The sequence below is a fragment of the Labeo rohita genome, chromosome 23 (genome assembly GCF_022985175.1).
Source record: "Labeo rohita strain BAU-BD-2019 chromosome 23, IGBB_LRoh.1.0, whole genome shotgun sequence".
NCBI classification, from domain to species: Eukaryota; Metazoa; Chordata; class Actinopteri; order Cypriniformes; family Cyprinidae; genus Labeo; species Labeo rohita.
The window spans coordinates 21,347,909-21,366,782 of NC_066891.1; the positions used below are offsets into that span (position 1 = coordinate 21,347,909).

An 18,874-nucleotide genomic window follows, 5' to 3' on the forward strand; every position below is an offset into this window, starting at 1 on the left:
TTTAGAAAGGCTTTCTTTTACAGTTTCAATCAAGGAGTCCACTAACAGTCAAAAGTTTTTAAGCAGTAAGATTTTTTTTCTTCTGCTCACCAAACCTGCATTTATTTGATCCAAAATACAGCAAGAGAAGTAATACTGTGAAATATTTTTACTATTTAAAATAACTGCTTTCTATTTGAATATATTTTAAAATGTAATTTATTCCTGTGATCAAAGCTAAATTTTCAGCATCATTACTCCAGTCTTCAGTGTCACATGATCCTTCAGAAATCAAATGTGCTGATTTGCTTTTCAAGAAGCTATTATTATTATTTATTTATTATTATTATCAATATTTAAAACAGTGGAGTAAATTCTTTTCAGGATTCTTTGATGAATAGAAAGATCCAAAGATCAGTATTTATCTAAAAGAAACTTTTGTAACATTATACACTACACAATTGAAAAGCTTGGAGTCAGTATAACTTTTTTTGGGGGGAAAGAAATTCTAGAAATGAATACTTTTATGTAACAAGGATGCTCTTAATTGACCGAAAGTGATGATAAAGAGATTTATAATGTCTTTATTACAATTTTATTTCAGATAAATGCAGTTCTTTTGAACTTTCAATTTTTTTTTTTTTTTTGAGCAGTGAATTAGAATATTATATTGATTTCTGAAGGATCGTGTGACTGGAATAATGATGCTAAAAATTCAGCTTTAAAATCACATGAGTAAATTACTTTTTAATTAATTCGTTGTTTTAAATAGTAAAAATATTTTACAATTTTACTGTTTTTGCTGTACTTTGGATCAAATAAATGCAGGCTTGGTGAGCAGAAGAGAATTCTTTTTAAAAAACATTAAAAATCTTACACAGAAAAATAGGGGTTTAAAATTGTACCTTTTTGGGGTACAATTGTCGCTGGAGCAGCTGTTGGACATCTTTGTACCTTTTTTTTTTTTTTTTACCCATAATAGGTACATATTAGTACTTTAAGGGCACGTATTACTACTCTAAGGTACTAATATGTACCTATTAGGGGTTAAAACGGTACAATTTTAAACCGATATTTTTTCAGTGTGTACTGTTCAAAAACTTTTGACTGGTAGTGTATGCATTTATAATCTTTGCAACAAAAAACAAAACAAAAAACAAACAAAAAAAACCCGCAATGGTTACTGCAGTACAGTTCACAAGTTTGGAGTGGGTATGATTTTTTAAATGTATTTGAAAGAAGTCTCACTCTGTCTCTGGCCCTTCAGAAATTATCTTCTGCTGAAGACACATTTCTTATTATAATCAATGATAAAAACAGTTGCACTGCTTAATATTTTGTGGAAACAAAATTAACCGAAAGTTAATAGCATTAAAAAATGTTTTGTAACATTATAAATGCCCTTACCCTTATCTGATAAATGTAAAAAAAATAAATAAAATATTTATTGTTTTTGCAATTTGATCTGTTTATTGTAGACTTCTGGGTTTTAAATATCTATCTGTCCATTTGAAAAGTGTTTATTTACATGTAAGTGTATTATTATAAGTAATAAAACCATAAGTCATTCCATAATTGTATTATTAGTGGTACATTGGTGTAATAAAACATACAACCTACACACATTTATAGTTCCTATTTGAAATGGCTTGGAAATGTGCAGCTTCAGTAGGCTATGGATGGATCCCGCACGATCCCGCAGCAGCAGCAGATCCATCCCGGCCTGCAGGGGGATCACAGCACAGCTCTCCCTCCCTCTGTCTCTCTCTCTCTCTCTCTCGCTCTGTCTCTCCTCACAGGGACAGACATGGCTGACGGAGTTCGTGAGGAGAGATACGGGTAATTTTGTATATTTCACCGCTTAGAGATTTGAGAGCTGTATGCTTCTGATGGATATGAAGGCGACGGTGTTCGTAGGCGTAATTTACAGGTTAAATTGTTCGGGAGGGGAGAGGTGAGTCACATTATGTATGTATTTCTACAGTGTGTGCTGTATAAATGACGGTTTGTTTGCCGTTGCCAGGCCGCTTGTTTTGAGTCTCTGAGGAGCTCCATCCGCATACATACGTTTGTATATCTTGACAAGTTATTATTATCAATACTGTGTTATCGAGCTATAATAAAATATCATCATTTCAGTTGAAAACAATGACATTTTCAACAAAACAGGCTCACAGTGCGTCGTAATTTGACTATTTAGTCTGTTTATCGCCGTTATCTCTCGCTATTTTACATGACAACCGAGACTGAGATTGACTCATTTAAACCAGATTTACATGGATATTTGAGATTTAATGATTTTGGATGTGTCTATGTGAATTAGCACTGCTGCTATAGCTAATATAGTAGTTAATAGATGGCGTTTTATCGTGTATAATAATAAATTATTATTATTATCAGTCTCTCTGTTCTTCTGCTAATGTAATATGTAATACTACTCTATGGAGTACAGGTTTGCTTATGAAAATTGTTATTTAGGAGTGGCATAAACGACTCTCCAAGTCTGTACTTGTAGAAATGTAGTATGTGGGATGTTCTGGCAACCAATTAGAGCGTATCATTTAGCTCTGTACTTTCTTTGAATAGTTGAAAAGCTGCATAACATACATACTATCTAATATTGCAGTATACTATTACATCCGACCTTTACAAATAACTACTGTTGCAAAAGTGAGCGTCAATTTGCCATTGGTTGAGACCTGACATTATTTCTGGCCTAAGGCGAAAAAGTTGAACTGATATAGTATGATGGTATGAGATCAAAATTATGAGATAGTCGTAATCAGTGTTGGGCTAGTTACTGAAATAAATGTAATATATTACTCATTACTAGCTGCTCCTTTCAAAAGTGATATTATAACATTACTTATAACTCCCGGTCACAAGTAATTAGTTACACTACTAGTTACATTACTTTTCCATTACACCCCACTAGTCTTAGTATCACTACACAATTCACATGTGACAGTGAAGTTTTTTGTCATCCTTTCTCCTTACAAAATGAAAATAATGGCTGTATTTTGAGCCGCTATATGATGTGGGCTTCTCCATCTTTCAACAAAGCTAGCGTCAATGGCGTCAAGTGCATACACGCACGGCAACGATAATGAAAATTGATTGGGATGACTGAAATTTAAAATTTTAGATCGTTTGTGATTGTGACCCAAAAGTAAGTAACTAGCCATTCTTTTGAATGGTAACTGTATTATTATTATTATTATTAAAAATGTACAAGTAATTAGTTACACAGGGAAAGTAATATTATTATTGTAATGCATTACTAGTAACTAGTTACTGCCCAACAGTGGTCATAATTATGGCAGAATTCATAAAAGATTTATAAAAAAAAAAAAAATATATATATATATATATATATATATATATATATATATATATATATGTGTGTATATATATATATATATATATATATAGTCTAATAATTTCAACTTTTTGTCAGTTGTTTTTTTTTTCCTACTTCACCTTTCAAAACTTGACATTTTAACGTTTTGTCATAATTGTGATTATCTCGTAATTTTAATTTTACATTGAAATTGATTTTTATTTCATAATTCTACAATATTTAAGAAATGTAATTTAAAATTATGATTTTTTTTTTATTTCATAATTGTGATTTTTTTTTTTTTTTTTTTGTGTGTCTGTGTTTTTGAAATGGGCTTCCATATATGCTACCAGTAAAAAGTTTTTGAACAGTAAGACTTAAAACATTAAAATGTTTTTAAAGAAATCCTTTCTGCCCACCAAGCCTGCATTTATTTGAAAATACAGCAAAAGCAGTAATATTGTGAAACATTTTTACTATTTAAACTTACAGCTTTCTATTTGAATATGTTTTAACATGTAATTTATTCCTGTGATCAAAGCGAAATTTTTAGCATCATTACTCAAGACACTCCTTCAGTGTCACATAATCCTTCAGAAATCATTCTAATATGCTGATTTGCTGTTCATGAAACATTTTTTTATTATTATTATTATTATTATTATGATCAATATTTAAAATGGTTGAGTACATTTTTTTTCAGAATTATTTGATGAATAGATCCAAAGATCAGAATTTATCGGAAATAAAAATCTTTTGTTACATTATACACTATACCATTCAAGTTTTTTTGTTTGTTTTTGGTTGGGGAAGAAATTATAGAAATTAATACTTTTATTTAGCAGGAATGATTTAAATTGATCAAAAGTGATGATAAAGACCTTTATAATGTTACAGAAGATTTCTGTCAGAATAAATGCTTTTCTTCTGAACTTATTCTACTCATCAAAGAACCCTGAAAAAAATAACTCAGCTGTTTTCAACATAATAATAATAATAATAATAATAATATATATATATATATATATATATATATATAAGCAGCAAATCAGAATGTTAGAATGGTTTCTAAAGAATCATGTGACAGGAATAATAATGCTAAAAAATCAGCTTTGAAATCACAGGAATAAGTTACATTTTAAAATATATTAAATAGAAAGCAGTTATTTTAAATAGTAAAAATACAGTTTTTGCTGTACTTTGGATCAAAGAAATGCAGGCTTGTGAGCAGAAGATACAAGTTTGTTCATCTCTTGACGTTGTCATTTCACTGAGTTGCGTCATGTTTTGCAGGCTCTGATGCTGGCAGCACCATCACTGTGAAATAAACGACAAACTCTTTGGCAGAAGCCAGCAGATACACCAAAGCCATCAAAATGTCTAAAAGCAAGAGCTCTGAATCTGTTAAGGTAGTGGTGCGTTGTCGCCCCATGAATGAGAAAGAGCGAGCCGCCAACTTCGAGCGGGTGGTCTCAGTGGATGTGAAGTTAGGCCAAGTGGCTGTGCGCAACTTTCGAGGAGCGTCCTCTCATGATCACCCCAAAGTGTTCACCTTTGATTCTGTCTATGACTGGAATTCAAAGCAGATGGAGCTCTACGATGAGACTTTCCGGCCATTGGTGGACTCTGTACTTTTTGGCTTCAATGGGACCATCTTTGCATACGGCCAGACAGGCACCGGAAAGACTTACACGATGGAAGGGGTACGAAACGACCCCGACAGGAGGGGTGTCATCCCCAACTCCTTTGAACACATTTTCACGCACATCTCCCGCTCTCAGAACCAGCAGTACTTGGTCAGGGCTTCATACTTGGAGATTTATCAAGAAGAGATCAGGGACCTTTTATCGAAGGACCAGTCGCGCCGTTTGGAGCTCAAAGAGAGACCGGATACAGGCGTCTATGTTAAAGACCTCTCTTCGTTTGTCACTAAAAGTGTTCGTGAGATTGAGCATGTGATGAACGTGGGGAACCAGAACCGCTCAGTTGGTGCAACTAACATGAACGAGCACAGCTCTCGCTCTCACGCGATCTTCGTCATAACCATTGAGTGCAGTGAGTTGGGTCCTGATGGAGAAAACCACATTCGGGTTGGGAAACTCAACCTCGTTGACCTGGCAGGAAGTGAAAGACAGACCAAAACTGGTGCTCAAGGCGAGCGCTTGAAAGAGGCCACCAAAATCAATCTTTCTTTGTCAGCTTTGGGTAACGTCATCTCAGCGCTGGTGGACGGGCGAAGCACCCACATCCCGTATCGTGACTCTAAACTTACAAGACTGCTTCAGGATTCCTTGGGTGGAAATGCCCGGACCGTTATGGTGGCCAACATTGGACCTGCTTCCTACAATTTGGAAGAGACTCTGACTACTCTACGCTATGCAAATCGCGCCAAAAACATCAAGAACAAACCCCGCGTCAACGAAGACCCCAAGGACGCTCTGCTTCGGGAGTTTCAGGAGGAGATTGCCCGCTTGAAAGAACAGTTGGAGAAAAGGTCTGGCAGGAAGAGGAGAAAAAGGAGGAGGAGGAGGGTTGGAGAAGGAGGAGAGGAGTTAGAAGATGGGGAAGAGGATGAGGAGGAGGATGACGATGAAGACGAAGGAGTGGATGCGGATAAGAACAACGCGGATTATTGGCGTGAGCAACAGGAGAAGCTGGAGAAGGAGAGGAAGGCCATCATGGAGGATCATAGCCTGGTGGCGGAGGAGAAACAGCGGCTGCTGAAAGAGAAGGAGAGGAAGATGGATGATCTTCACAAAGAGAAGGAGGCTTCAGAGATGCTGGCGGCCAAAGTTAAGGTTAGAAAGTACAGGCCTTGGGATAAAATATACTACTGTTCAAAAGTTTTTTTTTTTTTTTTCACCAAGGCTGCTTTTATTTGATCAAAAATGCAGTAAAAACAGTAATATTGTGAAAATATTATTACAAATAAAATAACTTTTCTCTTTGAATATGTTATAAAAATGTTATTTAGTCCTATCATGGAAAAGCTGAATTTTCAGCATGATTAATCAAGTCTTCAGTGTCAAGTGATCCTTCTGAAATCATTGTAATATGCTAATTTGATTCTTAAGAACTTTTTTCCAGAATTTTTTTTTAAATCAAAATCTTTTGTAACATTATAAATGTCTTTACTGTATTTTTACTCAGTTATATATGGAGTCTGTTTCTGTCACTCAATCAAAATGAAAAAAAGGTAATTTTATCCAACAAATCTGACTTTTTTTCCTGACTTTTTAAAAGTCGGAATTGTGAGATACAAACTCGCAGTTGCAAGGAAAAAAGTCGGAATTGTGAGATGCACGCAGTAAGTTGGAATTGCGTGATATGAACCCATAGTTGTGAGGGAAAAAAGTCGGAATTGTGAGATACAAACTCGCAGTTGAGAGGAAAAAAGTTGGAATTGCAAGATTCACGCAGTAAGTTGGAATTGCGTGATACAAACTTGTTGCAAGGAAAAAGTCGGAATTGCGAGATACATGCAGTAAGTTGGAATTGCATGATACAAACCCATAGTTGCGAGGGAAAAAAGTCGGAACTGTGAGCTACAAACTCACAGTTTTGAGGAAAAAGTCGGAATTGTGAGATGCAAGCACGCAGTTGCAAGGAAAAAAGTCGGAATTGCGAAATACAAACTCGCAGTTGAGAGGAAAAAAGCTGGAATTGCGAGATTCACGCAGTAAGTTGGAATTGCGTGATACAAACTTGTAGTTGCAAGGAAAAAAGTCGGAATTGCGAGATACATGCTGTAAGTTGGAATTGCGTGATACGAACCCATAGTTGCGAGGGAAAAAAGTCGGAATTGTGAGATACAAACTCGCAGTTGTGAGGAAAAAGTCAGAATTGTGAGATGCAAGCACGCAGTTGTGAGGAAAAAGTCGGAATTGTGAGATACAAACTCGCAGTTGTGAGGAAAAAGTCAGAATTGTGAGATGCAAGCACGCAGTTGTGAGGAAAAAGTCGGAATTGTGAGATACAAACTCGCAGTTGTGAGGAAAAAGTCAGAATTGTGAGATGCAAGCACGCACTTGCAAGGAAAAAGTCGGAATTGTGAGATGCAAGCACGCAGTTGCAAGGAAAAAGTCGGAATTGCGAAATACAAACTTGCAGTTGAGAGGAAAAAAGTTGGAATTGCGAGATACACGCAATAAGTTGGAATTCCGTGATACAAACTTGTAGTTGCGAGGAAAAAAGTCAGAATTGTGAGATGCAAACTCGCAGTTGTGAGGAAAAAGTCAGAATTGTGAGATGCAAGCACGCAGTTGCAAGGAAAAAGTCGGAATTGCGAAATACAAACTCGCAGTTGAGAGGAAAAAAGTTGGAATTGCGAGATACACGCAATAAGTTGGAATTCCGTGATACAAACTTGTAGTTGCGAGGAAAAAAGTCGGAATTGTGAGATGCAAACTCGCAGTTGCAAGAAAAAAAGTTGAATTACACAAAGTGAGTTGGAATTGCGAGATCCAAACTTGCAGTTGCCAGAAAAAGTCGGGATTGCGAGATACACACAGTAAATTGGAATTGCGAGAAAAAAGTAGGAATTGATAATAAAAAAATAAATATTAAATGTAGAAATTATACTTTTAAAATATTATATATATAATATAGATTTAAATTTGTAATTTATTTAATTGGGCCAGTATAAAATATTGACAGGGTAACAAGTGACCTGACGCTGGATGCTGAAAAAAAAGTTGATTTTTTTGTGAATTCAAAAGCTGTTGTTTTTTTTTGACTGATTAAAAGAACCAGCTTGTAAAAGTCCTTGGTTTTTAATCAGACTACACTGATTGCACTGTGTGTTGTTTTTGCAGCACAGTAGAACAACATGTTTGTCTTCATTTTATTAGTCATTTCTTTTATCTCCTCTTGTTCAGTGCACACTGCAGACTCACAGATTTAATAAAACATATTGAAGTCTCAAACACTCAATAATAGTTTTTCCCTTAGCTTTGCTAATAACATGTCATTGTATTATCATGATAAATACATTTGACTTATCTAATACCCTGTTTTTCACTTTCAGGCCATGGAGAGCAAGCTGCTGGTGGGAGGCAAGAACATTGTCGACCACACCAATGAGCAGCAGAGGATTCTGGAGCTGAAGAGACAGGAGATAGCCGAACAGGTACAGTTTCCAAAAACACACTGTAGAGCGAGTGAGCTGGACTGTGTTTCAGTCTTCAAGGTTGTTTCAAAGGAGACGGGTCATTTGAGCCTCCTTATAGTTTGTGATGTGGATATTTTAGGACGCTGGATTTCAAATGGAGAGGAAACAAATGCTGATTAAAGCATTTTTTTTCACCCAGCACTCCTGTTTGTGTTTAGCTGCATTTATGCCTCTAACAAAGAATGACAAAGAATCATTTACACCTAGACAGTAATTGGACAAAAATATGTATCTAAATGTTGTGTTATTAGGATGTTATAATTATTATTAGAGCAGTTTCACATAGGCTTGTAATGCAAAGATGTTTAAACTATTCATAATGTGTGTTTGTGTGAGCAGAAAAGGCGTGAAAGGGAAATGCAGCAGGAGATGGAGTGTCGTGACGAAGAGACACTGGAACTGAAAGAGACGTACAGCTCACTGCAGCAGGAAGTTGACATTAAGACCAAGAAACTCAAAAAGGTATCTGTTGGTCTGTCTAGAGGGATAGATTTGTCTAGTAGTGTGCTGTTAAAATGATTTTGGGAAGGCTGTGTGTGCATGTGATCAGATGTATTTTTAGAGTCCAGCTGTATTCTCTGGGGTCATTAGTAGTAGGACAGCTCTCATGACAGATCTCCTTCTTGTTGAGAGTCATCCATGTGTGAATGAATTCGACCTCCTTTTGCTTGAGTTTATAGAGCAGATGCCTTACCTATTCCTATGAAGAGCCTCATCTTTTTTGAATGTCCCGTCTGTTTCTGTCTCTTTCATGTAGCTCTTTTCCAAGCTTCAGTCTGTGAAGGCGGAGATTCAGGACGCCCAGGATGAACACGTCAAATACAGGCAGGAGCTGGAGCAGACGCAAAATGAGCTGACCAGAGAACTCAAACTCAAGTATGTCGATATGATATCAGTATTTCTTGAATCCTTGCTATAAATGCATTTTAAATCTGATTCATATTGGTCTATCAACACAAAGATTCACAGTCCTACCCTTTACACTTACATCTTCCACTATCTATCGGATAGTTCCCATAATTTCTACATTGCTTCTATAAAATCAGCATGTTTTGTCAGTGTTTGGTTTAGTGTTGAGGCTGAATTTAAAAAAAATTAACCTCTAAAAGCATTCTGACCTAATTAAGTTGTTGTGTTGGACTCACTGCTTGGAAATCTGGACTCAGCACTACATTACGGATGTCAACACTTTATACACACACACACACAGACTCTAGTGTACTAAGCAGTCTCTGAGGTAGAATAAGGAAAGATTTATCTGACTGGCTGCTTTTGAGTGCAGTAAGTAGAATAGGTTTTGTGTTAATGGCAAATATGTTGAGGATTCAAAGATAAAGAAAACAGGAAAAAGTAAAGGAAAAAAACTACTCTTTAGCATATGTTAAGTTTTTAGAAATGTACTCTTTGAATGTTGGTTTCATAAGGTTTTGTTGTAACATTTTCAAGAAAAGTTTAAATTTAATGTCTAAAAAAAAGAAACTTAAACTTAACATGTCATGTGGTGTAACCATCAAGTATTAGTAATAACATATGTTTCTTAAACAATTCACATCTAAATCCTAAATTAGTGTCTTTTTTTTAGAAAAAAGTATAAAATACTTGTTAAAAAATATCATCACAATCTGAATAATATTAAAAATATTATTTTTCTTATTGTTTTTTGAATATTAAAAAGATGTAATTTAGTCCTGTGGTGGCAAAGCTGAATTTTCAGCATCATTACTCAAGTCTTCAATGTCACATGATCCTTCAGAAATCATTATAATACGCTGATTTGGTGCTTAACATGAGTATTAGTAATGTTGAAAATGATTGAATGGTTGATAACCATAATAATTTTTTCCCCAGAATATGGGTAATTAGAAAGTAAAAAAACAAACACAAACAGCAGAATTTATGGAAATAGTTATTTGTAACATTATATGCCTTTGTCATTTTAAATAATTTTATTTCAAAAGTATCAATAAAAAAAGAAAATCATACTCATCCTAGAGTTTTTAATTGTAGTGTGTTTATTTATTTATTTATTTACTTTAAAAAAAAAAAAAAATATATATATATATATACACTGAAATTATTGCAATTATTCTGTGATGGAAAAAAAAATGTGTAAAAATGTATTGTGTTTTTTTTGTAAATAATTAAAAATGAGTATATTATATATATTAAATAATTTTCATTTTTCAAGGTAAAAAGTATAAAATACTTTAAAATATATAATTACAGTCATAAGGGTCTTTAGGTTTTTTCTATGATGTAACTTTTTTTTCTCTGCAATTTTTTTTTAATTTGTACATTGTACATGTAAATTTTAACAAATTGCTTCTTTTTCTTTCTTTTTTCTGCTTAAAGGTTTTCTGTTTTAAAATAATTGAATTCTTTTAATGAGGACAGTTGCATCACTATGACTTTTTGAAATTTATTCTGCAAAAAATATTTAGAAATTAAAAGCATGTTCTTCATAAAAGAATGTGTTCTATGTATGAATTGCATTTCAAGGAGAGAGTTCACCGAAAAATGAAAATTCTGTCATTCATTAGGCTGCTCACTTTCATGCCGTTCCAAACCCGCAAGACCTTCATTCATCTTTGGAACACAAATTAAGATATTTTTGATGAAATCCAAGAGCTTTCTGACCCTGCATCAGTCAGCAACGTTACTACCACATTCAAAGCCCAGAAAGTAGAGATGACCGGCCAGGGACCGGAATCCGCCAATTTCGCGTATGATTGGCCTGGATCGGTGACCCGGCCGGTAAGTATGACGTCTTGCCGATTCCGAGCCTGTTTGGTAGCAACGCTCACACTCTCATTCACATTTAAAATGCAGTCTTCTTTCCCCAATATCAGCACAAAATAAACAATAATTTAATATTAAATAGCTTACCTTTTAGGATATTGAATATTTTTTTCTAAATTTCGCAGAAAAAAATCGTTCCAATCAAAGCCACAACAGAAAGGTTGTGTGTATCTGAGCAACAAAGTGGTGTTTTGTTACTGAACAAATCGAATGAGTCAATGATTCAGTAACTCTTTCATAAAGACTTGAAAATCACATTTGGCAAGCTTTAAAGTCTTAAAGCTCACTGCAAGATAAAGTTCCACAGATTTAGTTTGCACTAAAGCAAGATGTTACATGTTTTTTGTGTGCGTGTGAGGTCATTGAGACAGCAGATGGTCTCGCCATTGACCGTACGTGTAGTTACATCATTGTGGGGATGTTTTTGTCTGTGTCCAGTTTTAGGATTAACAAATTTCTCACATAAAGTAGCTGGAGATGAGATTTATCTGAGCAACAAAGTGGTGTTTTGTTACTGAACAAATCGAATGAGTCAATGATTCAGTAACTCTTTCATAAAGACTTGCATCATTTTCTGAAAGAATCTGCCATTTGAATGAATCGGTTCAATGAATGACTCTTTGGTGGCTATTTGCTGCCACCTACTGGTTGTTTGGTTTCTGTTTGTCATATACAGCAACTCATTTTCAGTTAGTGCAGTTTGGCGTGAATTATAATTGTTTAGTAATTTCTTTTATTAAGAAAATACAGTTTAGCAAAAAAAAAAAAAGTACTTTTTTGTTTGCATGCTGTCAATTATAATTCTTAGAAAGAAAATCGGAATCTGAAAAATTGGAATCGCATCTCTACCAGAAAGGTAGTAAGGACATTGTTAAATAGTCGAAGACTGACACGGAAGAGAAGAATTATTGATTGTTATTGTTAGGGTTTTCCAAAGGTACCGGGTTCGGTACTTTCGGTACTGGAATTTTAAAATCGTCCATTTCCCGCTCACATTTGAGCGCTGTTGAGCCGATTTTTAAACATCCCTGATTGGCCATAGTGTTCACGCGCTCAACAGACATGACTGTGATTGACTACAACATTTTTGATACCAAGCGCTCACACATGAGCACAACTGGAGCGTTTGAAAGGGAAATGCTGACGTGTGTCAGCGGATCCCTAATACATCTGTATATAGACGGATCCGCTGACAGATGCGGCTTTTAAACGCTCCCGTTGTGCTTATGTGTGAGCGCTCGGTGAGGAGCGTGAAGCGCTTATCATTGTAGCCAATCACAGTCATGTCTGTTGAGCGCTTGAACACTATGGCCAATCAGCGATGTTTAAAAATCAGCTCAACAGCGCACAAATGTGAGCGGGAAATGGACGTCTTTAAAATTTCAGTACCGAAAGTACCGAACCCGGTACCTTTTGACAACCCTAGTTATTGTTAAATTGTTTATTTTTGTTTTCTTTGCACACAGCAAGTATTCTTGTAGCTTTATAAAATTAAGGATGAACCATGTCACATGGACTATTTTATCGATGTCCTTACTACCTTTCTGGGCCTTGAAATGGTACTTGTGTTGCTGTCTATATAAGGTCAGAAAGCTTGCGGATTTCATCAAAAATATCTTAATTTATGATCTGAAGATGAACGAAGGTCTTACGGGTTTGGAATGTCATGAAGGTGTGAAATGAATGACAGAATTGAAATTTTTGGGTGAACTATTCCTTTAAATTTAGAATAAATCAAAAAGAGACTGACAAAAAATGAACTCATTTCATTGACCTGTTAACATTTGTACCCACCAGACATTTGATCATAGAGAACTTCATCCCACTGGAGGAGAAGAACAAGATTGTGACAAGAGCCACTTTTGATGAAGAAGACGACCTTTGGAAAATTACCCCCATCACCCGTATTCAAAAGTATTTAGACTTATTTTTGAAATTTGAAACTGAAGTATTCTTATGGCTACCAACATCCTTTCTTTTTTCACTATAATGTTTCTCTCTTTTTCTCAGTGATCAGCAGATGATGAAAAGGCCTGTTTCTGCAGTGGGCTACAGACGGCCTCTGAGTCAGCACGCCCGTATGGCCATGTTAATGCGGCCTGATGTCAGATACAAGGTATGCTGACACTGTTCCCATAATCCCCCGCACATCACTACACAAAGGCTTCGGTTACAACACTCCCTCACTCTTTACAGTGACACAGATGAGCTCAGGAGAATCAAACGCACATTGCGTCCTTGCTCTTTTGCCTTCATCTTTTTATATTCTCTCCTGTCCATCTTCCAGGCTGAGAATATCTTGCTGCTCGAGTTAGACCTTCCCACCCGGACCACAAAAGACTACGAGGGGCCGGTGATCGCGCCTAAAGTGGCTGCGGCTCTGGAGGACGCTCTGAGGGAGGAGGACGAGATCCAGGTGGACGCCTCTGGTCTTCGTGCCAGCCTGGGCTCCAGTCCAGGCCTCAGTGCCTCAGCTGCTGGGTTTTCCAAGAAACCAAAGTCAGGGTGAGAAATTCTCGCTCCAACCTCTTTCCTTTTGTTTATTTTTCACCTCTTTGTTTATCCTTCCTTAATACGCTTTTTCGTTTCTCCCCACAATCCTCTCACAGCCGCCCAAAAACTGGCAAGAAGGTGAGCACTCCAACTTCAGCTCACAGCCCTTTGTCCGGTTTAGGGTCCCCTCTTTACCCGCAGTCCCGAGGCCTTGTGCCTAAATGACACTGGCCCTCTGTGAAAACCTTCACTGCTCCATATAAACTGACTCACTTTAGCATTAAAGTTGTCAGTTTTTAAACACAGGTGGAACATCTTGGTGTGGTATTTGAACCCACCAGTCGGCCCTCAAGCTACCTTGTTTTTAGATGTCGCTTCAACGTCCTGTTCATAGCACCTAAAAAAAAATCACATTTGGCAAGCTTTAAAGTCTTAAAGCTCACTGCAAGATAAAGTTCCACAGATTTAGTTTGCACTAAAGCAAGATGTTACATGTTTTTTGTGTGCGTGTGAGGTCATTGAGACAGCAGATGGTCTCGCCATTGACTGTACGTGTAGTTACATCATTGTGGGGATGTTTTTGTCTGTGTCCAGTTTTAGGATTAACAAATTTCTCACATAAAGTAGCTGGAGATGAGATTTATGCTGGTTTGGGCCACAAAAAGCACTGTATTGTTGTTGTTTGACGAGAGAGTAAGCACATTACGTCATTGGCTAAGACCCAAAACAACCTCTAAGCCTTTCTCGAAGACTCTTTTGAGTCGCTTGGGTTGGGGGAAGGGCCCAGAAACAGACTCTTGATTTGGGCTGTCATCGCAGTCAGTGCTGTATCCAGTTGGGAGTTTAACGGTCATCACATACTAAAAATATCAGGGTTCCAAGGTGCCTTAGATTCTCTTTACATACAGAAGTTTGGTCTGAGAATCCCTTGACCTGATAGCTGGACAGTAGAACGTGCAATCCACAAAAACCCCAGTGGATGGTTCCTGAATGCTTTGAATTACACTATAAGCCTGTTGTGTTGGGCAGGCTTGTATTTAATGTTCAAATGTTCAAAGGGACAGTTGACCCAAAAATGAAAATTATGTCATTAATTATTCAGCCTCATGTCATTCCAAACCTGTAAGACCTTTGTTCATCTTCAAAACACAGATTAAGATATTTTTGATGAAATCCAAAAGCTTTCTGACCCTGCATAGACAGCAACACAACTACAATGTTCAAGGCCCAGAAAGGTAGTAAAGACATTGTTGAAATAGTCCGTGTGACATTAGTGGTTTAACTGTAATGTAGCTATGAGAATACTTTTTGTGCACAAAGAAAACAAAAATAACGACTTTGTTCAACAATTTTTTCTCTTCCATGTTCATGAGAATACCACAATGCATAAAATCGTTATTTTGCTTTCTTTGCACACAAAAAAGATTCTTGTTGCTTCATACAGTTGAGGTCAAAAGTTTACATCCCCCTTTCAGAATCTGCAAAATTGTTGTTTTACCAAAATAAGAGGGATCATACAAAATGCATGTTATTGTTTATTTACAACTGACCTGAATATGATATTTCACTTAAAAGATGTTTACATATAGTCCACAAGAGAAAATAATAGCTGAATGTATAAGAATGACCCCGTTCAAAAGTTTACATACACTTGATTTTTAATACTGTGTTCTTACCTGTGTGATCCACAGCTGTGTTTTTTGTTTGTTTTTTGTTTAGTGATAGTTATTCATGAGTCCCTTATTTGTCTTGAACAGAGAAGTCCTTTGGGACCTACAGATTCTTGATTTATTAGCATTTTTGTGTATTTGAACCCTTTCCAGCAATGACTATATAATTTTGAGATCCATTTTTTCACACCAAGGACAACTGAGGGACTCATATGCAGCTATTACAGAAAGTTCAAACGCTCACTGATGCTCCAGGAGGAAAAACGGTGCATTAAGAGCCGGGGGTGAAAACTTTTGAACCGAATGAAGATGTATACCTTTTTTTTTTTTCTTTCATATTTTTAAATTTAGTACTGCCCTTCCGAGGCTACAGAAGATTACGTGTTTCTCAGAAGACAAAATAAGTTAAATTTGCTCTGTTCTTCAAATTCAAAAAGTTTTTACCCTCCAGCTCTGATGCGTTGTGCTTCTTTCTGAAGCATCAGTGAGTGTTTGAACCTTCTGTAATAGTTGCTTATGAGTCCCTTAGTTGTCCCTTAGTGTGAAAAGATGGATCTCAAAATCACACAGTCAATGTTGGAAAGGGTTCAAATACACAGAAATGCTGTAAAACCAATGAATTTGTGAGACCTAAATGATTTTTCTGAAGAACAGCGGGCAGTTTAACTGTTCAAGACAAACAAAGGACTCATGAACAACTATCACTAAAATATAAACAAACAAACACAGCTGTGGATCATTCAGGTGCTGGGAATCAAGGGGATGTAAACTTTTGAACGGGGTCATTTTTATAAATTCAACTATTATTTTCTCTTGTGGATTATATGTAAATGTCTTTTATGTGAAATACCTTCTTTAGGTCTGTACTAAATAAAAAATAACACACATTTTGTATGATCCCTCTTATTTTTTGTAAAATAATTATTATTTTGCGGATTCTAAACTTTTGACCTCAACTGTATCATTACAGTTGAACGTAGTAGTTGCGTCGCTGTGTATGCAGGGTGATAAAGCTCTCGGATTTCATCAAAAATTTCTTAATTTGTGTTCCAAAGATGAACAAAGTTCTTACAGGTTTGGAGCGACATACAGGTAAGTAATTAATAACAGAAATTTTGTTTTTGGCTGAACTATCCCTTTAAGTTGGGGATCTGTAAACAAGAGTTTGACATGAGTAAGTCTTATTGAACTGTCAAACCTTGAAGGTAATACCATTGCCTGCTGCTACTGTAGGGTTCCTTTACCCCTTGTGTCATAGCATACAGTTTATGTATATTGAGACTTGTTAGTATAAAAAATCTGCATTATCATTGCAGTTGTATTAAAATCGAAAAAATAATAAATGCAGTCTTAGAGTAACATTTTGAAAGGCTAAGTTATTACCATACTAGTCAGTTTTATATTCAAGCAATTGTAGATAGTTTTTAACAGTGGTATTTTCTTTGCTTAGATTTATATGGTTTATTTTTGAATATGTATTATTTAAAGTTGTGTACAAAGTTATTTTTGCATATGAGATTTAAGTATCATTTTCATGTGATTCATTACGTTCTTTTGTGTTAAGCGGATTACGTTGTCATTTAGCAAACGTACAGCTTTTGGATTGTCAGAATGTACTGCAAATCCTGATGCTGGTCATTGAGTGTGAATTAGTTAATTTAAATACTGTATGCATTATCTAATCAATATTCATGCTGCCACTCCTGGCTGTATTATTGCATAAGTCATTAGTTGACGTCTCGTTACTTTTGAGGTTTTAGCATGACATAAAAACATCTAAAACGTTATAGGCAAAATGAAACTGTATGTCTGCAGTCAATACTCCACTTTCACCTTCTTCCATGTGATGCATGAGTTCAGTGCTGATAAACACACTGAAAAAAATAAATTTACTGTTCACACAGATTTTTTTGTACTAAGATGTTTTTGAATTTGTATTTGAGTTTAGAATGCAAATGTCCTCAATGTCTTAACCATCTTTGAATTAAAGGATGATTATTAGCTATTTGAGGGTGTAAGAGCCATTTTTTTCCGGTTGCATTTTTATTCCACCCAAATCGCATGGTACTGTATTGAATGTGTGGCAAAGACTAACACGGAAGAGAAGAAATTGTTGAGTAAAGTCATTATTTTTGTTTGCGCACTAAATGTATTCTCATAGCTGCTTAAAATTATGCTTGAACCACTGATGTCACATGGACTATTTAAACAATGTTCTTTCTACCTTTCTGGGCCTTGAACGTGTCAGTTGCATTACTGTCTATGCAGGATCAGAAAGATTTCATCGAAAATATCTTAAGTAATAAAAATAACCAGGACTTCTCAATATTTTACCTGAACTTTATCCTCTTCCAGCTTATGGTAGCACAATGATCTTGTAATCTGAAGCACTGGCTTTTAATTCTGGGTGAGATAATGAAATTATTTATTTACATATTAAGCCTTTTTTTTTTTTTAGAAGCCACTGGATCAAAAAGGTTGACTTTTTATCTCACAAAGAATTGTGAGATAAAATCTCACAAATGCGAGTTATGAAGTCCAGTTTTGAGGGGGAAAAATTGTGAGTTTATATCTCTTAAGTCTGACTTTTTCTTAGAATTGCATGATATAAACTCAGTTGCAAGAAAAAAAAAAGTCAGAATTGTGAGATATAAACTCGCAATTCTGAGAACATGGTCTTTTTTTTTTCCCCCTCAAAACTGGACTTTATAACTCGAAATTGCAAGTTTTTCTGACAATTCTGATAAAAAAAAAAAGTCAGAATTCTGAGATACAAACATTTGCGAGAAAAGTCCGAATTGTGAGTTTTTGTCTAGGAATATCTTGGAGATAAAAACTGGCAGTTGTGAGTTATAAAGTCATTTTTCATCTTGTAATTCTGACTTTATATCTCGCATTTGCGAGTTTTATCTCAGAGATAAAAACTCGCAAGTCTGAATTTTGTATCTCACAATTCTGACTTTTTTTTTTTTTTTGTACACAATTCTGACTTAAAAAAAACAAAAAAAAAAAACAATTCTGACCTTTCTCTGAATTCAGAGTTTGTATTTTGCAATTCTGACTTTTCTCACAATTGTGTTTGTTTCTTGCAATTCTGACTTTAACACAATTCTTTTTTTTCCCTCACAATTGTTTTTGCCTCACAATTCTGACTTTTTTTTTTTACACAATTCTGTCTTTAAAAAACAAAACAAAACACAATTCTGACCTTTCTCTGAATTCTGTTTGTATCTTGCAATTCTGACTTTAACAATTCTTTTTTTTTCCCCTCACAATTGTTTTTATCTCGCAATTCTGACTTCAACACAATTCTTTTTTTCTCATAATTGTTTTTACCTCGCAATTCGGACTTTTTTTTTTTTTTTAACAATTCTGTCTAAAAAAAAAAAACAAACAATTCTGACCTTCCTCTGAATTCTGAGT

The 18,874-nt window shown here is 35.5% G+C and overlaps 1 protein-coding gene across 1 annotated transcript; it reads left to right on the forward strand.

The window, feature by feature from the left end:
* The first annotated feature begins 1,741 nt into the window (after positions 1 to 1,741).
* kif3b (kinesin family member 3B) lies at positions 1,742 to 17,456 on the forward strand. The gene is made up of 9 exons (XM_051096755.1): positions 1,742 to 1,933; positions 4,613 to 6,117; positions 8,346 to 8,447; positions 8,829 to 8,951; positions 9,247 to 9,365; positions 13,086 to 13,202; positions 13,299 to 13,404; positions 13,576 to 13,793; positions 13,898 to 17,456. Exons 2-9 carry the CDS (start codon positions 4,696 to 4,698, stop codon positions 14,004 to 14,006), a joined length of 2,316 nt encoding a protein of 771 aa, XP_050952712.1. The 5' UTR covers positions 1,742 to 1,933; positions 4,613 to 4,695; the 3' UTR covers positions 14,007 to 17,456.
* The last annotated feature ends 1,418 nt before the right edge of the window (positions 17,457 to 18,874 follow it).

Excerpts from the sequence above, each read along its gene's own strand:
- kif3b (XM_051096755.1), top strand. The coding sequence starts at position 4,696 with ATGTCTAAAAGCAAGAGCTCTGAATCTGTTAAGGTAGTGGTGCGTTGT. Across the intron at positions 13,203-13,298 it reads CCCATCACCCGTATTCAAAA|TGATCAGCAGATGATGAAAA; the intron begins GTATTTAGACTT and ends TCTTTTTCTCAG. Across the intron at positions 13,405-13,575 it reads GGCCTGATGTCAGATACAAG|GCTGAGAATATCTTGCTGCT; the intron begins GTATGCTGACAC and ends TCCATCTTCCAG.